The sequence below is a fragment of the Lepus europaeus genome, chromosome 3, assembly GCF_033115175.1.
Source record: "Lepus europaeus isolate LE1 chromosome 3, mLepTim1.pri, whole genome shotgun sequence".
Classification (NCBI taxonomy): domain Eukaryota; kingdom Metazoa; phylum Chordata; class Mammalia; order Lagomorpha; family Leporidae; genus Lepus; species Lepus europaeus.
The window spans coordinates 84,213,066-84,234,882 of record NC_084829.1 but is presented as its reverse complement, the minus strand read 5'-3'; the positions used below and the strand labels follow the sequence as shown (position 1 = coordinate 84,234,882).

The following is a 21,817-nucleotide window of genomic DNA, read 5'->3' as shown; positions in this document are numbered from 1 at the left end:
AAAATCTTTGACTAGCTTTTAAAAATAATAATTTAACTATGCTACATTTAACATGCTGAAAACTTCCAAAACTTTGGTATTTAACATATGACAATAATGTAATTCGGATAACATGGTTCAGAACTGCAACATTCAACTTCTTTGGGTTTAGATGGGGAAAAAAAAATCCACTTTTAAATGATGAAAGCTTACACTAATTTAGGCTGTGAGAAGAAGATATCTCAAAGACAACAGATTGAGGAAAAGTATACCATGAAAAATATACGCTTTATGATTCTTTTTAATACTTAGGCATAACATTCCATATCAAATTTTACCAACATGCTGTTCTATAAATTCATATTTATTTTATACCATAATTTTATTTTTCTGTTCATGCTAAAAAGCTCACTCCTTTATAATTACTTTTAGTATACAGTACCTGGAATATAAAAAATTTCACTCAATGTTGGCAAATTCCTTCCCCTGACGTGTAGAACAATTACAGAAATGTCTAGTGGTCAATTTTCTTATGCTAATGCGCAAAAGAAAAGCCCCAATACACTGGCATTTTTCACTCAACAGTGGCTCATCATTACAATGATCATAGAAACAAACCTACTTGCTACTGCACTATCTCAGGCAGTTTTGTCAAATGCCCACCTTTAAGAGCTAGGTCAGCTTCTAAGGAAACTATATGGAAACATTCAATTATTAACAAAAATTTAATATTAAAGTTATTCAGTCATTTAAATAACGGTTTAGGAAAAAACATGTATTAATCACCCATAAAAACAAGTTTTATTTTAATAAATAACAGTGGGCTTACCATAGGGCAGAGATTTTAATGTGTCAAGTTTTATGCAAAATAAAACCTTGAGGAAGTGAAATCAACTATTTAATATAACCCATTTGGCCCTAAAAATAAGACTATAATACTTTGATAAAAATTTAAAAAATATTTTCCAAAAGAAAATAGTTCACTCCTTGACCATGCTTATTTATTCAGAGTACCAGTGATTTCAGTTAATGTTAAGTGCTTCATTTTTCCTGCACATGTGATGTTGCACAGGGAATATACACATTTTTGATCATCACAATATCATCAACATCTCAGACTAATAATATTGTGAATGTAACTTTTATAGCAAACATAAAGTAAAAAAGAAATCAATGATACTAATTATTGCAAACAGAAACAAAAGTAAATATTGAAAGGAAGTCCCCTTTTGTTTCCAGTACTGACATTGTTGGACGTTAAATGAAGATCAACTCTCCTAAAATAACCTCTACCACTGGGTGTGATTCCACAGTATAAATATGGATAATAAAGCTAAACTGTAAGAGCTAGCTATAGACTGAATAATCAAAATAATCAATTATAACTAATACTGCTCTTGAAAACCAATCTAATGAAAAAAGTATCATTAGATATGGTGATAAAATACAGACAAATCTGTACAATCTAACATCTATAAACAGTAAAATCAAAACATCCAACTTCCTTATAGAAAGTGTTTCATCTATGTAATTATAAATGTTAAGGACTCTTGCATTTTATAAACACAAGATGGGCTCACTTTGATGATACCAATTTTAAGATTTATAAAAATGCTTAAAAATTTTTTCCACAAAAGTTTGTACAGTTTAAAGCTATACACCAATCTATAAATCTCATAAAATGGAAAAAAAACCTTTATAAGATCACATGTATAAAACAAGAAATGAAATGTGATTTTATTTAAGGCAATACTGGGCTACTTCACAAATCACCACCTCAAATATTTACACTGCTCCACACTACTAGTTTCTATCACATTCACAAAGATTTTTTTTTAAAATACCAAATGTTTAAAATCTTCAATGTAGTAAATTCTTTATTCACATTTCCATTATATTTCATGGACTCATAGTGACTATATCCAATTAGAAGCAATGGAAAAAAAAAAAAAAAAACAACAACCACCCTGTAGCTATAGGAAACTACTAAAGAATCTTATTTAATTTCACATGAATACCACCTAAAAATCCTGGGTGGCAAATTTACAAAGCAGAGCAAAGTATTAATATAATGTGCTCACTTTGTGAAACATAATCTTGTAAATGTTTCATGTAAAAAATCAATGAACTATGGCAGAGTTTCTAGTTTTAGTTCAAAAAGTTCTTAATTTAAAAGAAAAGTTTTAAAAACTTGATCACTTAGTTAAAAATTAAAATTCCAAATATAAATGTATCATTTAATAGTTTAGACTTACATACTGCTGGTGGCAGCAAATGATTTACAATAATAAATATATACAAAAAAAGTATCTACAAATAAAGAGTACACATGAGCAGTGACCTGGTGAAACATACCAATCACACAGATAATTCAGTTTAGTTCTTGGAAAGGGCAATCAGGTGATAGAAATTTGAGGTTTAGCTCAACTATTTACAATAACTAAAGTATCGATTCTGTTCCTCGAGTCCCATAGGGATAAAAAAGAAAGTTTTACATGACATATGCCATGTTTTTTTTTGTTTGTTTGTTTTCTTTCGTTTTTTGGCCAGGTTAATTCATATCAACAGCAACAAAAACAAAAGAAAAAGAAAAGAAAGAAAATGTTTCACAATTCTAGCATGCTTGATGGCTTCCTATTTAAAATAAAACTATAAATGACATATTTATAGTACATTAGCTATCAGTACTGCCCTCTGCCTGTGGCTTTACCCATACTGATTTCTTTCTTAACAGACATATCTGGATCATTTGAATGTACTTCAAGTTTTTTCAGACTGACGGTAGGTTTCATTTCCTGAAGTTGCTTTAAGACTAGCTCGGTACAATCTTTAAGAGTCTTGTCTAAAACAATTTTTACATTACCACTGCACTGAAGCTGTGATGGATTGGCAAACTGTACAAAGGTTTCACTTTCTTTACAAGAACACACATGATTTCCACTAGTCACAGCAGTCTTGTCAATATTTCTTCTTGAGCTTGAATGAGATCCTTTCTTAGTTCCACTACTTGGATGGTCTTTGTCAGAATTTTTCTTCTGCTTCACTGCAGACTCTTCAAGAAACTTCAGAAATGATACTTCAAATCCCATTGGTTTAAAAGAGCTCCAGTCAAAAGATGCAGGATGCTCCTCAGTGGTTTGAATTGCAACAGCAGTTTCTTCCTCTTTACGCATACCACTTAACGTCACTGCTGACACTGGTTCAGCCTTTTCAATTTTCCTTTTCTTGTTTTGCGAGACATTTTTTTCTTTATTAACTCTCTTCAAATTACTTGCTTTTTGTCTTTCTGATTGGCAGGGGGTACTTTCCTGAAAATCATTACTTACATTTGAAGAGGTATTAGCTTGAGTCTCCACACTTGTGCTATCTTCATTTATTAGTTTTGTAATAAATAATTCTGTTAGCTCATCCATTTCATCTTTTTCATTTTTTTCAACTTCCTTCTGCAGAACTGTAGTTGTTTTTGAGCTTTCATTGTTTTCTGATAGACATGTGTCAGGATCTTTCACCTCACTCTTATCACATTCTTGCTCAGAACCTTCCTTTACTTCTGGGTTGCCACACCGTTTGAAGACAATAAGAAGATTGCGGTGCTGTGATGTAAATGCCTTAGACAATTTATGGCACTTATAATGTCTAATTATATTGCTTTCACTTGTAACAACTGAAGTACATCCTTTTATCATACATGGATACTGGGTTACAAATCTGCTTGTACACTCAGACAAGGCATCATTTCTAGCCTTTATAGAATACACATGCTTTCCACGTTTCAAAGAATAAGGTTTATTTTCTTCAATCTGTACAATCTTTGCATTCTTGTTTTCTAAGTTACTTTTCTTCTTCCGTTTGGTCTTAGGCACTCTGATTCCTTCCTTTCCAGATCTGCTATGTTTTGTTCCCCGATATTTAGACTTTGATTTTTCTTGGTTTGCCTTGCTTGAAATATTTTCCTGGCCAGGTGTTGATCTTCTTGGCCTAATTAAATGAGCTTTATGTTTGTCATTATGTTTATTAAAAATGTGTCGAAGAAGATTAGACCGTGTGGCATAGATGCGGTCACAGCCTTCACAATCACACTTGTATACACCATCTTCTTCTGTTTTGCTTGTCCTTATCCCGATTCCATGGTCTGCCTCAAGATGAACAACATAGTTCAAATATGTAGTAAATGAAGACTTACACTCTAATTGGTCACATGGAAATTTCCCAACATCCACAGAAGCAGTCATACTTTCAATTTCCTCAGGAGTCATTTCATGAAGTTTCATGTAATGCTGTATTAAGCCAGTAATTGCTTGGAAAATTCGAGAACAGTCACTCACCTGACATCGAAATTCTTTCATGGTGTGTTTAGTTTCTGCTTCTTCATTTTCTTTGCCAGCTTCACTTTCCTCTTCAACCTCTGCAGAAAATGCAGGAAGATCTGATTTGTGTACAGCCTGGTAATGAAGAATCAAGTTCTGCTGTATTGTAAAGGCAGCGAAGCATCCCTGATGAACACATCGATAAGGTCTGTATGGACTATATCTTGTTGGAGACTCAAGAGACTGGTTAACTGGCCTTTTTCGTTTTTTCTCCTCTTTTTCTTTCTTATGCCTCCTTATTTTCCGACCTTTGGTTTGTATGCTTGTGACAGAATTTGTATTATTTTGATCTGAAGTAACTGTTATCACCTGTGAAGAATTTTCTATTTTTTCAGGACTTTTTTTTTCAGTCAATTGTTTTTCTTGGATCACTGCTACATTACCAACAGTACTTTCAGTCCCTACTCCCAACTGTAAAGCAGGATGGAATTCCTTTTTATTTTCTTCTGTTAGAACTAGCTGTTTTTTCACTTGCATTATTCGAGGGGTAGACGAATTTTCACTCTGAGATTTTCTTCCATAAGGCCTTTTTATTTTTAATTTTACCATTTCTTCTGTAGTAAAATGATGTACCAACTGACAGTGTGCCCGAAGATTAGAATTTCTTGTAAATGTTTTTGTACATGTAGGCACTACACATTTAAATGGAGCAAATTTCAATTGATTCTTCTTAATTTCAAGAATCATCTCTGGAGTGTATTGATGGATTTTACCATAGTGTTTAAATAGCGCATCCTTTGTCATGGCACTATAATTACAGCCTTGGTTTTGACAGACAAATGGTTTATTAACTCTGTCACTAACTTGAATATGTATAATTTCAGAAACTGGCTGAACAACTGTGACATTTGGAAGTGGTTTAACAGGAGTGGGAGTCAGTGTCACTGATGTATTTATTAGTATACACTGGGATGCTGGAGTCGCCAGGTCATTTTCTAATTTTAATCTTTGTAAGCCTTCTAAAATTTCCTGCATTTGATCTTCCTTATTTAATACTTCAGACTGTGGAATGTTGCCTTTTGTTGGCACAACACTTACAAAGGAAGAAAACTGAGAAGAATCAGGTAATTTGTTATTTTGCACAGTGTTTACTGAAGGAAGCTGAATGTTATAATTCACATGAGTATTCTGTGATGTTTCACCAGCACCCTGAGATCCACTTTTCACCTCAAGTATTTGGGAATTCATAGCAGTTTTAATAATTTCAAGAGTCTTCTCAAAGTTTTGCATAACATGGTCTTCAGAAATCTGCAAATCAGAATTTGCTGAAGTGGTACATGAATTCAAAGCCATCATTTGGGAATCACCATTTTCAGTTTTTAATGTCAAAGGTGCTAACATTGTATGGGACTCAAGATTGGTTTTGAAGTTTTCTTTTCCATCAGTCATAAATAACGGACTGTCAACATTATTTAATTTCTGTGCTAGATTTTCCACCAAACCCTGAGGTTCACAATTTGGAATTACATTTGAATGAAGGTTGGTAGTTGGGATCTCAATACCCTTTGCTATAAGCCCCACTGTTGTTAAGTCACCTGGTACCAAGTTCTGGGAAGCATTAGGTGCAATTAGTGGAGGAGTAACTTTCTTTCTTCTCTTAGAAGCACTGTTTCCTTTTTTATTTAACTGACTGGCTCTTGTGTTTTGAGGACCACTTATAACTGAAACACGTGAACTGTTACTGGTAAAATTTTGTGATGGCCCACCAGAATTAGAGAATGAAGTAGAGCACAAACCATTTTCAACAGTCTTCAGTAGTAAGTCATTTGTTGGAAAAACAGGCAAACTGCTACAATCCTCGATGGAGGACGATTTGGAGTTTGGTGTTCTATTCTGGTTGGTCAGCAGAGAGTTTGGGTGGCATACAGTCTGCAACAAGGGTGGTGGCACAGCTGAATTTGGCATCACTGTTGTGTTTACTTGTGCTGCATCTGAGACACAACCTGGTGGAACCACATGTGAAAGCATTTCAGTGCCCTCAAAAGTACTGGGAATGCCAGCAGTTTCCAAAGCCTGCTTAATAATTTCACTTCCTTCTTGATTAACACTGTTATTAAAGTTAGTTACACCAGATCGAGGAAATGTATTTGGTAAAAATGCTGATGAACGATTTTCAGCAGTAAGTAGCTGCAGGAATGATGGATCTTTAAAACATGCTTCTGGGTTGAAGGTAGATTGCTGTGGCTGCTGCAGATTTACCACATTTGTGGAGAGAATCATACTGGCAAGAAGAGAAGGCTGTCCATTATTCTGTAAAAGTTCTTGAGCAATTTCTGCTCCATCCAGTGGTTTACAGTAAGAACGCTTAGATAAGTGTCCACCCAGTGATCTGGGATTGGTAAAAGCCCTATAACACCTGCTACAGATAAACTTCCCATCTCTGATAATTGCAGGCCATTTAGCTCTTTTGTTGTGCTTAGGTTTTCTTTCCTTTCCATTTGGGCCCCGCCCACGGTCCTTCTTAACTTTTTCAGGTACAGACTGTTGAGCACTGGTGTTACTGAAGTCATTTGCCACATTCATTTGTGAAGGAAAAACTGTATTTTCACCATTATCTCCCTTTAGAAAAGAGGAATTAGTGTTTCCTTCAATCTGTGAAGAATAATGATTTGTATTATTTTCCAGTTGGGAAAAAACAGAATTAGTCCCACTATCTGCTGGTGAAGGGAAGAGAGACATTGAACTACTTTCTGCAGGTAAAGGAAGGAAAGGATCTGAGCCACTATCAATATTTAAAGGCAAAACTGTTTTGGTTAGATCTTCCATTTGTGCTGGCAAGGTAGTATTAGATAAATTTTCCATTTGGGAACATAACATACTACTTTGTTCATTTTTATCCTGAGAAGGTATATTTGGATTTATGACACTTTCCATTGAGGGCAACAATGGCGTTGACACACCTGATAAATGAGCTGGAAAAACGGATGGTGAGACATGCTGCAGTGGGGCCGAACAAGTAGAATTCCCACTGGCTTTGGTCTGTGGCGTAAAAAATGCATTATTAGAGCTGTTCACCTGTGATGGCAAAAAATAAACAAACTTTCCATTATTTGGTGTATTTAAGTTGTTAGACTTCTGACCTTTTTTACTTTTGCGCTGCATTTTAAAAGCAGCATATTGGTCAGGATGTGCTGTCTTCATGTGCTTCCCAATACTCTGAGAAGAATTATAGGTACGAGTACATCCCTCAACTTGGCAGCTGAATTTCTGAACTGGAGCTTTTGGAGGCACTGCTGGAGTACCTAATGAACTACTTAGGTTGGGCTGTGGTGGAACAAATGCAATACTTTCTAATGTCTTAAGAGGTAAATTATAAAGATTGGATGATGTTTTAATATTACCTCCACATTCAAATTTGGAAGCTGGTAAATTGTTTTGAAATCCTGCTTGATTTTGTACAGAAAAGGTCATCAAATTGTTCACTCGTCTTTCTAAGTTTTGTGAGGTAAGGTCACCTATTTTGAGAGTTTCTGAATTTACTAAAGAATTCTGAGTAATCTGTGTTTCATTAAAGCAGTTTTGTTGTTTCCTCTCTTCGAAACCGGGATGACACAAATCATTACAAGTCTCTTCAACTGGGGTATGTAAGTTTGTGATCCGTGGTTCACTCGTGCCTTCCACAGTTGAGTTTTCTTGCTTTCCAAAGTTATCCTCAACCCCCTGATTGAGAGATACTTTAATTGACACAGCTACTTCACTGGCCTGAAGCAGATGTGTAGTAGCAGGGTTTTCCAAGCCATTTGACAATGGTCCATTAGCTTGCCTAAGCTCAGAGGCAGAAGTCTGGTCTTGTTTGGTCACAGCTGATTCTCCTTTACTTTTATCCCAGGCACCACTGCTATCTGCTGGTAAACAGTTTTCAATGTTATTTTCTGAAGGAAACATAGATCGCTCTTTCTCAGTACTTTCTTCTGCATTTTGATTTGTTTTGGAAGGCTGAACAGAATCTCCTGATGAATGAAGCTGGTCTTCAGGAGGCAGCACTTTTTCAGGAGGAGTATTGTGATCTTCTAGATGCTTTTCCAGCTCAGTCTGAGAACGGTAAACTTTACCACAACCTGTGAACTTACAAGTGTATGTATTATAATGTTGTGCTTCATGATCATATAGTAAATAAGCTTCTGAAAAAATTCTGCCACATTTAGGAAACATACACTTTGCTCTAAAAACCTGATGCTCCTTTCGGTGGGTTAAAAGCTCTGCATAACTATTAAAGCCGGCCTTACATTTCATCTGTATGCAGATATATGGTTTACTGCCACAGTGCATTTGTAAGTGATCGTTGAGATGAGTAACACTTACAAAGTGCCGTCTACAGTACTGGCAAATGACTTTTTTGCTTTGCATTTCAAGAAAACGCTTGGCGTCGTCATTATCTTTATGTCCCTTTACATGAGCAATTAAATTTTTAAAGTACTTAAAGCCCTTTTTACAAAAACTTACAGGGCAATTAAATTCATTAACAGGTACTGGTTTTTGTACTGGGATCACTTCTGGCTCATAAGATTTATCTTTGTCATCATTCTCATCATCTGAACCATCATTGTCATTAAAAACTATGAAATCTGTTGAATACAGGCTATTCTTCTTTATAGGTCGCTGTTCCTGCTTAGTCACAGTATTGGTCTTCTGATTTTCATTGGTAGTTGTGATCTTAGGAGGCCTTCCCAATCTTCTTAATGGTTTCATTGCTGCAAGTCTCTCTTTGCTAGACTGTTTAACATGCAATGTGACATGGGGAACAAAAGTTTCTTTAGAATTAAAGTTCTTTGCACATATGGGACAACTGTAAACTCCATCTTTGTAATGTTTCTGAGCATGTCGTACTATTCTATGTCCGAGGAATTCTTTGTCACATAGCACACAATATTGCATATAGGCTTGCCAATTCCTAAACCTAGCAGATATAAATCCTCGCTCCCTCAATTGTTTTATTTCTCTCTTCTTCTGCTTTTCATCACCAATATCTTTAAGGAGTCCAGAATTAGCACCAATTCCACCTGAAAGTCCATTCACAGAAGTTTCTTTAACCTCATCCTGATAGTCTATGACTTTTTCATAAACTTCACTGTCATTTAGCTCATCAATTGAAGATACAATGGATGCTTCTTCTCCCATCAATGCAAGACATTGTCGTTTTAAGGTTTTCCAATCCCAGAATTCTGGATCAAAGGGCCATTGAGTTTTCAATACAAGTAAGAGCTCACAGCGTAAAGAATTTGGTATTGGAAGATTTTCTTCATCATATTTCTGGTCTGGCTGATTATACAACATTTCCACAGCATAATAGGCATCTACTGTAGGCTCAATAAGAAATTCACTCAGTTGACAAGCACGTTTAACTTCCAGATCATCAGGCAACAAACATGAAATAGTCTTGCAGATAGATATTTTCACTTCAGTATTTTCTGAAGATTCCAAGCGAAGAGCTTTTACACATAGTTCTATACAGGTAGCAAGTCCAGCCCCCTCAGTCTGTGAAAAAGCAAATAGGAAATGTTAGTCTTGTATAGATTTGTGAATTCAGTTTTGAAGATCAAGGTTGGCTTTTCTCAAATCTTGTAGTAGCAACCTTAGAAAAGATGTCCCCTCTAAGGTATTACAGGGGGTTGGGATGGTGTGTGTGTGTGTATGTGTGTGTAAGTGTAAGAGAAAATGAAAGAAGGGGGAGGGCTAGTGGAGGGGAGGGGGTGAAAGAGCAAGTGAGCTACACAGAACAGCAAGGAAAGCATAAGCATCACAGGTGAGGAAAAGATCTGGGTATGAAACCACCTAATCAGACTTGGAAGTTATTTAACTTCTCTGACCTATAAATTTCCTTCATAAAACAAAATCATGATAGCACTTATACTTCCTAATTGTGGTAAGCATTAAAGGAGTTTAAGTATTTAAAGGACCTATTTATAGTTTAGTATAAGGTTTGGCATAAGTAAATGATCAATAAATGATATCTTTAGCATAATCTCACTTCCTAAATTTGTGTATCAATTCTTTTGAAACAAAACCCTCTTAATCCAATTATAAAATTAAGAACCAACCCGATACATCCTAATTTACTAATAATGCAATAACTATTTCACATCTAACAAAACAGGTTATCTGATTTTAATAATGGGGGTTCTAGTGCTCTCATAAAGTGCAATGTCAAATTTACCTACCTACCTCATTGTTGCATAGCTTAAGAATTAGGAGCAGGAGGGGAGATAGTCTAACAAAAATCTTTTGCTTTTGAATTAATCTTTATTAGTAATTAGATAATTTGCATCATTAATAGTAATTAAAGTTAAGAGTCACTTGAGATACATGGAATAAAATGATAAAATGGGCTTTCAAGTTATAAAGGTTATTTTTCAAAAAGATTTATTTGAAAGGCACAGTGACAGAAAGGAAGAGAGGGAGAACTTTCAAGAGCCTGCAGTTTCATTTGGGTCTCCATGTCAAAGGAACATCTGCTGCTGCTTTCCCAGGTGCATTAGCAGGGAGCTGGATTGGCAATGGAGCTAGTGCTCTTATGGGATGCCTGCATCGCAGGCAGCAGTTTAATCTGCTGCACCACAATGCCAGTACTGGACTTTAAAGGTGAAAAGAAGACATTGATAGAGGAGAAATAAGCAAGCCACAGGATATAGCACATCTACTAGAATTAAATAAATGTGATATAGAATCAAAAGAAGGAAAAAAAGTAAATAAAACTGACAGTGACTGTATTTCAAAAATCAAAAGGAAATTAAGTATTTTCCTAAAATAGAAGCTTAGATTTGTGGTGTAAAAGGAAAGGAGGGAAAGAGGCTGGGATACTGAACTGTCCTTGATTTTAGGAAAAGCAAGGGCAAAAGACCAAGAGGAAAAGGGAAGAATACTTATTTTAAATGTTATAATGAAGGAAAACTGGAAAACTGGGAAAGAGGTGGGACCATATAGATTTCTCCTGTTTTCAATTAAACATGTGTGGTTACTATTTGGAGACAGTTCTGGGTAAAATGACTTTTATAGTGAGAGCTGCACGTCTGTTACATGCCTTGGGGGCTATTAATAGTGGTGGGCATTTAGCTAATCCTCTGATAAAAACAAGCAGAGAAAAAGACATATGAAGTCAGTGAAGCTACACACAAGAGAAATGAGGGCACAAAGAAGTCTTGGGGGAATCAAAGGCCAAGTCAGCCATACAGTTGACTTGAAGTGAAACTTAGGGCATACTTGATGTCTGAAGAAATGGTACTTTAGGTAGAGGATTAGCATTTTGGAAAGGGCTATAATTGGTTAGAAAATTCAGGAAATGATGGACAAAGAATAAGAAAGGATTCAGAAAATAGAGGATTTCTGGATGAAGACTAAGGCAGATAATAAATATGAAGCTGTTTCTCTAGAAATGACAAAAGCTTATTCAACATTATACTTATTACTTATAAGACACAACTAAAGTTATTTAAGAAGGAAATTCCATTGACACTTCTAATGTAACATGCCACTGAATTCAAGGGTTCATTTCAACTCCTTAGAGCAAACAACTTTAAAGTATTTGTGTTAAAAATCCCTCAATGTTTTAATTAAATCAGAAACCTTTTCAAATAATGCCAATAAAACAAAAGACACTATATAAAATTTTTTGATCCTTCTGAGTTTTAATCTTGGTGTATCTGAATACCTGGAAACTAAGTGTACAGGCAACATTCAAAAATAAACTAGTCATATAACAAGTATAAGGGCAGTTTAAAAAGTTCATGAAAAATGGAATTAAGAGATAAGTTTATTTGGGTCCAAAATTTTTTGAAATCTATGCATAGTTTTTTGATAACATGCATTTTCCATTAACTTTTTTGAAGACCCCTTGTATATATGATTTCAAAATTTTTGCACCAAAATCAATTTATCTCTTAATTTCATTTTCCACAAAATTTTTCTTTGTCTTTTTAAAGTTGAGGTGGAACTGGCAACAATTTTCCATAATACAATGTGACTAAACAAGTGATTAGCCCATAAAAAGCTGTACTTTGCAATATGTTAGTTGACATACTGATGGCACCAGTTTGAATGTCACAGAAACAGAAAGCTAACTTATATGAACTCAGACGAGGAATAGAGAAGAGACTCAATGAGCTTTCTGACACTAGGACACAGTAGCTCAGCTACTGAAAAATCCAGGGTTTATCTTAGTGCTCCCCCTCATTGCCTTTAGAGTTTTTGTCCTCTTGCTGCCTACGTATCTTGACCTAAAGCTGCCCAGAGCTTTCACACTGATTTTAGTTCCCCATGTGAGGGCTCAGTCAGGCCTTCCCTACTCACCATTAGTATCATGATCTACTCTGCTTTAAAATTTTCCAAATGGCTACATTTGTGTTACACAATTAAATATAAACCTCTTAGAAAATAATTAAAAAGGGCCACTACAATATAACCTTTGCCTCTTCTGTTCTGGTTAAATTTCCCTCTTAGCTACACAGCATGTATTCCAGGCAAATTGAGATACTGTGGTTCCCCATATACTCTGTTCTCTCATGTGCGTTGATATCATTTTATATGTTTTTGTTGTTTTTAAAAAGATTTATGTTATTTATTTGAAAGACAGAGTTACAGAGAGAGGTGGAGACAGAGAGATGTCTTCCATCTGCTGGTTCACTCTCCAGATGGCCGCAATGGCCAGAGGCATGCTGATGTGAAGCCAGGAGCTAGGAGCTTCTTCCAGGTCTCCCATGTGGGTGCAGGGGCCCAAGGACTTGGGCCATCTTCCACTGCTTTCCCAGGCCACAGCAGAGAGCTGGATTGTAAGAGGAGCAGCCTGTACTTGAACCGGCGCCCATATGGGATGCCGGCGCTTCAGGCCAGGGCTTTAACCCGCTGCACCACAGCGCCAGCCCCTATGTTTTTTCTGTGACTAGGAACACTCTCCCTTTCTTCTTTGGCCATCAATGAGTATCAAAATAGGTAAGTAGATTAGAGAACTCCCTTCTCTGTTCATTCAGAACTGACTTTATATTATATAAATCCATCTCTCTGCTCCAATTCTTTTGCAGATTTAAAAGTAGAATTTAAGAAGGAAACAATTATTTTTAAATTCATATGTGAGTGACTAGCTGATAGCCTTCAGCAACTCCTGGAGTTTTGAAGGTTATTAGTTAAATTAAATCACTGAAGAGACTTACAAAAGAACCTAGTCACTACAGCTTAACTTTGAAGTCTCTTCAGGCTTAAAAAAAACAATATTCTGTGTTTCCAGTTTCAAAATAAAATCTTTGCTTGATTTCAGAAACTAAAAAAAAAAGGGAAAAGAATTCCATGCAACAGGAAATGGGATTTTAGCAACAAAGAGCAATTACCATGCTGCATACTATCCCTATCAACAAGTTGGGGGCAGCCTCAGGGTTCAATGTTTACACCACCAGTTAGGATGCTCACCTTATATACTGGAGTGCCTGAGAACATGTCTTAGTAGCTCTGCTCTCAATTCAGCTTCCTGCTAATGTAGATTTTGGGAGGCAGGAGGTGATGACTCAAGTAGACAGGTCCCTGCCACACATATTGGAGACCTAGACTAGATGGAGTTCCTAGCTCCTGGCTCTGGCCTGCCCCAGCCCCAGCTCCAGCTATTGCAGGCATTCAGAGAGCAAATGGGAGCTTGCTTGCTCTCTCAAATTTAACACAAAACTTGATCTGGCCAATTTCCCCCAATCTATTTATGCTTTTAACTGCCTTTTTTATACTCTACCTCTGAATCCAAAGTCTCCAGAAAAGAACAGTCCCCAGGAAACCTGTTTATGATGAGAATATTCTGCATCACTGAGGTCCAGCAAGGTACCCACTAGCCACATGGAGCTATCAAGCATCTAAAATGTGCGTAACAGGGAAGGCTTTGGTGCAGCTTTAAGGTACCACTTGGCATACCCGCATCACACATCAGGGTGCCTAGGTTTGAGTTTTGATTATAGTGCCCATTCCAGCTTCTAACTAAAATACCCTGAAAGGCATCAGATGATAGCTCAAGTGGTTGGGTCTCTGTGAACCACATGGCTTCAGCCTTGCCCATCCCAAATGATTGCCAGCACTTGGGAAGTCAACCAGTAGATGGGAGATCTCTCTACCTTTCAAATAAATAAACAAATTTTTTAAAATTAAAGAAGATGTGGCTATCATAATGGACAGTGTAGCTCCTGTCCAAGTTCTCCCCTTCTCCAACATGGTCTCCTTATTAGTGGGCAGTAAGGTTGAAGGCAGATGGTCACTTTCACCTAACCTTCTTGACTCATCTGATGAAAATTAAACCTGGGGTGGGCACTGTGGCACAATGGGTTAAAATGAAGCTTGGGATACTGGCATCCCATATCAAGAGCATCAGCTTGCATCTTGGCTACTCAGATTCTGAACCAGCTTCCTGCTAATGCTCATGGGAGGCATCAGATATGACCTAAGTGCTTGGGTTCCCACTACCCACATGGAAGACCTGATTGAAATCCTTGGCTTCTGGCTTTGGCCTGGCTTAGCCCTGGATGTTGAGGACATTTGTGGAGCTAATCAATAGACTGAAGACCTCTCTCTTCTCTAGCTATCTTTCTGTAACAATGAGTTTCAAATTAATAAATCTTAAAAAAAATAAAAGAGTGGTTATAGTTATCAGGTGATCAGTAGTAAGTCAAGATTTACACCTAGTACATGTGGTTTCTAGTTCCAATTTCCTTCTACTTTATCATGCTAATCTTTGAATTAGACATTAAACACTAACAAAATTTAAAATTGCATTGTAATTTTCTAAGGAACTTATTGTCCTGTTTATTTTTTTGTTCACTGTGGAATTACAATATGTAAAATGAAAAATCCAGATGAGTAACAAGGTTGTCAAAAGAAAAACTGGAAAGCAGAAAGACTCGTTCTTTTCTCCTGTAGATGATGATAAGTTATTTCAGGAGAGAAAAATAAGATTTATTGAATCAAATATAGGTTTTAAAATAATTTTAAAAAGATTTATTTATTTATTTGAAAGTCAAAGTTATAGAGAAAGGGGGAGAGAAAGAAAGAAATCTTCCATCTGCTGGCTCACTCCCCAGATGGTTGCAATAGCCAGCACTGGGCCAGGCCAAAGCCAGGAGCTTCTTCCAGGTCTCCCATGAGGGCAGCAGGGGCCCAAACACTGGGGCCATCTTCAGCTGCTTTTCCAAGGACACTAGCAGGGAACTGGATTGGAAGCAGAGCAGCCAGGAGACAAACTGGTGCTGATATAGGGAAGCTGTTTACCAGTTATGCACATTGCCAGCCTCAAAAATAAATTTAATTTAAAAAAAAAAGATTTTATTTATTTGAAAGGCAGAGTTACAGAGAGGCAGAAACAGAGACGGAGTCAGAGATATCTTCCATCTGCTAATTCACTCCCCAAATGGCAGCGATGGGTGGTGCTGGGCCAATCTGAAGCCAGGAGCCAGGAACATCCTTCTGGTCTCTCTGTGTGAACAAGGGCCAAAGGATTCAGGCCATCCTCCACTGTTTTCCCTGGTGCACCAGCAAGGAGCTGGATTGGAAGTAAAACAGCTTGGATTTGAACTGGCCCCCATATGGGATGTCAGCACTGCAGATGGCAGCTTTACCTGCTACGCCAGAGTGCCAGCCCCCCAAAAAGACATATTCATTGGAAATAGGAGAATATCTTTTGGTTTCTCCTTTAGAAAAAAAATTATACAGTAATTTAAAAAATAATTTTGTTATACTGCATCCTGGTTTTTAGATTCTATTGCAGGGGCTGGCATTGTAGCATAGGGAATGTTAAGTTGCTGCTGTAATGCCAGCATCCCGTGTGGACACTGTTTTGAGTTCTGACTGCTCCATTCTGACCCAGGTCCCTACTAATGTGCCTGGGAAAATAGTGGAAGATGGTCCAAGTGCTTGGGCCCCTGCACCCATGTGGGAGACCTGGATGAAGCTCCAGGATCCTGGATTTGGCTTGGCCTAGTCCTGGTTGTTGCAGCCATTTGGGGAGTGAATCAGGGGATGGAAGATTCTCTCTCTCTCTCTAACTCTGCCTTTTAAATAAATAAATAAATATATAAATACATAAGTAAATAAATATTTAAAAAGAAAATGATCCTATTACAATGACAGCACCTTTGGAAGTTATTTTCTGTGCACATTTAAATAGAAACTTATAGCATTCCTACAAGGGTTGCTGTAAGAAAATCAGTAACTTTTTATAATTTGGACTCAGATTTATGGAAGCACACATGTATTTTCTGTTCATCAATTTCTTCTTGTTGTATCTAATCTGTATAATCCATCTGTTAAGTTGTCAATTCAATTTCTATTTAATCTTCAAAAGTTTTTTGATTTTGAAAAAAATCTGGTCATTCTGATAGCATTTCTTTCTCATGCTTTAATTCCTATTTTATGTCTTTAAATGTATATTTTGTAAATTAAAATTTTTAAGCACACGTAATTTATTTTTATCTATTTGAAAGGCAGAAAGACAGAGAGAATACCCATCTGCTGACACATGTCCCAAATGCCTCCAATAGCCAGAAACAGGGAGCTCAAATTCAGGTCTCCTGTGTGGGTTGCAGCAAGGACCCAACTAAGTGAGCTGTCACCTACTGCCTCCCAAATGTTGAATTATCAGGAATCTAGAATCCGGAGCCGAACTCAAACTCAGGTACTCTAATGTGGGATGCAGGTATCTCAAATGGCATCTTAACGACTACTCTAAACACCTGTCCCTATGCATACTTACTTCATTTGAAGCATTAGGCAAATAATCCTACTATTATTTAATGAAATTCATCAGGTTGGGACTGGCGGTGCTGTGGCTCACTTGGCTAATCCTCCCTCTGTGGTGCCGGCACTCCATATGGGTTCTAGTTCTCTTCCACTCCAGCTCTCTGCTGTGGCCCGGGAAGGCAGTGGAGGGTGGCCCAGGTGATTGGGCACCTGCAACCACGTGGGAGACCAGGAAGAAGCACCTGGCTCCTGGCTTCAGATCGGTGCAGTGCCAGCTATAGCGGCCATTTAGGGGGTGAACCAACGGAAGGAAGACCTTTCTCTCTCTCTCTCTCACTGTCTAACCCTGCCTGTCAAATAAGTTAAAAAAAAAAAAAATTCACTCAGGTTGGATTGTTCCATTGATGTCTAACTCACTTATGTTTTCAAATACACATCATTCATAACTTAGCATGCTTAATTTTATTGTTCTTTCTATCTGCTAAAATTCCCTCAGGAAGATTGTTCCATGTTTTGTACATGTTGATGGTGGACTCACCTTGAGCAGGTGCTTATCAATAATAATCCTATATTGGGGCTGGTGCTGTGGCACAATAGACTAAGCCTCCACCTGTAGCACTGGCATTCAGTAGGGGTACCATTTTGAGTCCCAGCTACTCCTCTTCAAATCCAGTTCTCTGCTATTGCCTGGGAAAGCAGTGGAAGAAAGCCCAAGTGCCTGGGCCCCTGAAGACCCAGAAGAAGCACCTGGATCCTGGCTTTGGACTGGCTAGGCTCCAGCTGTTGAGGCCATTTGGAGAGTGAACCAGTGGATGGAAGATACCTCTATGTGTGTCTGACTTTACTTCTCTCCCTCTCTCTGTAACTCTACCTCTCAAAGAAAGAATCTTTTTTTTTTTTTTTTTTGACAGGCAGAGTGGATAGTGAGAGAGAGAGACAGAGAGAAAGGTCTTCCTTTTTTTGCCGTTGGTTCACCCTCCAATGGCTGCTGTGGCCGGTGCATCGCGCTGATCCAAAGCCAGGAACCAGGTGCTTCTCCTGGTCTCCCATGCGGGTGCAGGGCCCAAGGACTTGGGCCATCCTCCACTGCCTTCCCGGGCCATAGCAGAGAGCTGGCCTGGAAGAAGGGCAACCGGGATAGAATCCGGCACCCCAACCGGGACTAGAACCCGGTGTGCCAGCACCGCAAGGCGGAGGATTAGCCTGTTAAGCCACGGCGCTGGCCAAAAGAAAGAAATCTTAAAACAAACAAACAAACAAATAAACAAAAAAAAGGCCGGCGCTGCGGCTCACTAGGCTAATCCTCCGCCTTACGGCACTGGCACACCGGGTTCTAGTCCCGGTCGGGGCACCGATCCTGTCCCGGTTGCCCCTCTTCCAGGCCAGCTCTCTGCTGTGGCCAGGGAGTGGAGTGGAGGATGGCCCAAGTCCTTGGGTCCTGCACCCCATGGGAGACCAGGAGAAGTACCTGGTTCCTGCCATCGGATCGGCGCGGTGCGCCGGCCGCAGCGCACCTACCGCGGCGGCCATTGGAGGGTGAACCAACGGCAAAGGAAGACCTTTCTCTCTGTCTCTCTCTCTCTCACTGTCCACTCTGCCTGTCAAAAAAAAAAAAAAAAAAGAAAGAAAGAAAGAAAGAAAAAAGCATGCATAAAAAAAAAAAAAAAAGAAATCCTATATTGACAGTATGTCCCTCCAAAGCAGTTCTGTATTTGCTTCTGCAGATATTCCAGGTATTACCAGTCCAGGACTCCATCCTCACCTTCTTAAATATTACTTGGCATCAGGATTTCTGTACTGTAGAGCTAGGATATATCTGGCCTTCAAATCTGTATGAAGCAGACTTATAGTAATAAATTCTCAGAAGGAAGGCTTTCCTCCTCTGACCCAGAGTCTAACTGGACATACATGAGGTTCCCTATCAACCATGTGTGTTAGAGAGTATTATTTTTCTAGTCAACTTTTTCAATAAAATTATGTTATTTCCTAGGTCCAGGATTTATCAGGATTTGGGGATGGGGAGTGGTGCAAGGGCTCAGATCCAACTCCCCAACTTGAGAGGGTTCAGGATCTTATCTCCAATTTGTCCACAGCTCTCTCCTGTCCCTGTATGGATATTAAAACTTGAACTACTGAAGTAACTGCAAGTAGCAACATATACTAATCCACAATAGGCTGGGTGAGCTCCAGTATTAGTTCAAGTTTTTTATTCCAGTCTTTAGGTTCCTTTCCAATTTGAGACCTAGGAATTTCCAGAAAGATACTTATTTCAGTTTATCAAATATTTGAGGTTGTTTTGCAGTGGAGGGTTTTTTTTTTTTTTGACAGGCAGAGTGGATAGTGAGAGAGAGAGACAGAGAGAAAGATCTTCCTTTTTGCCGTTGGTTCACCCTCCAATGGCTGCTGCGGCCGGTGCATCGCGCTGATCCAAAGCCAGGAACCAGGTGCTTCTCCTGGTCTCCGATGCGGGTGCAGGGCCCAAGGACTTGGGCCATCCTCCACTGCCTTCCCGGGCCATAGCAGAGAGCTGGCCTGGAAGAGGGGCAACTGGGATAGAATCCGGTGCCCCAACTGGGACTAGAACCTGGTGTGCTGGCGCCGCAAGGCGGAGGATTAGCCTGTTAAGCCACGGCGCCGGCCGCAGTGGAGGGTTTTTTAAACAATGTAATCTGCCCCACTGCTAGCAATAGAATCTATTTCTATATTCTTTTTTATAATTTTGAAATTTCTCAAGCCATGTTAGTGAAATGCATAGGAGCAAAATTGAAGGATGATAAAATATAAGTATTACACAAATTACTTTTCTAACAGTAATTCCTTTTTCAAGTTTCCTCTGTGTCAAATGTCTATAAGGACTAATAAAGTCAATGTTCAGAGGACTTAAAGAAACCAAAACTATTAACATTTTTAAATCTTACAAAGATATCTAAATTATTCTTACCTCTGAATTAATAACTTTAATCAGAAAGAAAATGTGATATACCGTCTTCGTTAACAAAGAAAGTTGACGACACCTCTCTAGGTACACTTGTACAGATGGTTCTACCCTTTGCTGTAATTTACTCCAAAAGAGAGTGAGTTCCCTTAAAAAAAAAAAAAAAAGTTTAAGAGATAAGTTGGAGCAGTAATATAATAATCACGGACATCAGTCCAGTCATTATATTTGAAATTAAAACTGGTTTTGATTCTAATTCTACATGTAGAATTAAGTTTAAATGTCATATAATCGAACCTGGTTTTCTAAGGACCAAATAAAATCAGGTCATGAGTTATAATTTTATTAATATTTTTTAATGCCAGATAGAGAAGCACTACCTTTTACTAAGAAAGCACCTAACAAGTTTAAACAAGTTATACAAATGATCATTTTGAGCCACATCTGAACTTCTAAATACTAAGAAAGCAGAAAATGTATAGATTTTAAAAATATACAAATGGCATAATGATCTTTACAAAGCATTTATTTTTTAGCTTTCAACTTAAAAATTGACCAATATGGTTATTGTTATCATAAAAAAAGAACCATGGAAGACACAGAACCAGAAGAAACTGATTTGTAGTACAGCAGCTAAATAAAAGGAAGTTTTGAAAAACTAACTTTGAAATTTATTCCAAATGCAACAACGTTTGTAGAAAGTAATCCTAGAAGTAATATAATTTTGTCTTCCCTTTACTTATCATCCTATTTCTCTTCTATCCTCAATCTCATTATTAATTTCCACAAAAACTTTCATCCTCACTTCAACCTCTTTCATCAAGTGTCTTCTCAATACAGGTCCTTTCCTATTAATAATTCCTTAGTGTTTACTTCCAGGAACTCTGCCCTTTCACATGCACTTGAATAACTTGCTGATTTATTGAATATTGAAGCTATATGAGGGTACTTCAAGAAGCTCATGGAAAACTATGCTTAAAATCCACATATGCATTTTCCATGAATTTTTGGAAGACTCCCATATACTGAAGACTTCAAATCTTTTTGTCCAGTGTTGATGACTTTTATCTCTCCAGTTCTTTATAAGCATTCTCTCTTCTTTGATCCCTTCCAAAACCTGAAACTCTGTACAATCATGCATTTCATTTATGATGGGCCACATACATGATGGTGAGCCCATAGGATTATACTGCCTCGTGATATTATAGATTACGGTTTTAGTTTCTGTAAGTATACTCTATGATGTTCACACAACAATGAAATTGCCTAATGATGCATTTCTCAACACATATCCTGTTAAGTGACCCATAACTACACACAAAAAAGATGACTGCCATTCTTCCTAGTTCACCATTTTTCTAATTCAGTGCATCACCATCACTGACCCTATCAGCCTCTTCTTTTTATTGTCCTGAAGACTGATATTTTCCAGTATTCTTTCACCTGATCTCACATCCATAAGGCAGCCTTTATGACTTTCCAACTGGACTATTCATTGGCTTTGTAGTTGATTTTCTGTCTGATTTCTGTTCTGCCACTTCCTTCTCCTACTTTGCTTTCACTGTTCAGGCCCCAGTCAATCCTCAACTGCTTAATATAAACAATGAGACATACTTTATGTTGCCTTCCTACACAACAGTTTGTATTATACTGTTTTTACTTGTCATAAAAAATTCAGAATGTGATTTTTTTTTAAGCCAATGTAACACATTAAGTTATCACTAATTTTCACGCTATATTATTCCTAGAAAATTTACTTGTTCTTGATAAATGTATCTCTCTTATTCTCCCTTCACAACATACCTGCCTTTTTTTAACTCAATATTTCTGCATGGCATATACAATT

At 37.7% G+C, this 21,817-nt stretch overlaps 1 protein-coding gene across 4 annotated transcripts in view; it reads right to left on the bottom strand.

Annotated features, from left to right (window-relative positions):
- Window positions 1-245: 245 nt before the first annotated feature.
- The window catches only part of ZNF292 (zinc finger protein 292), a 100,823-nt gene continuing 79,251 nt past the window's right edge, over window positions 246-21,817 (bottom strand). For all 4 annotated transcript variants that reach the window (XM_062186465.1, XM_062186467.1, XM_062186468.1 and 1 more), the window contains 2 exons: window positions 19,978-20,119; window positions 246-9,821 (listed from right to left, as the gene is read on the bottom strand). In XM_062186465.1, coding sequence (XP_062042449.1) covers window positions 2,661-9,821; window positions 19,978-20,119 — 7,303 coding nt within the window. In that variant the 3' untranslated portion in view covers window positions 246-2,660. The remainder of the gene's footprint in view (window positions 9,822-19,977; window positions 20,120-21,817) is intronic.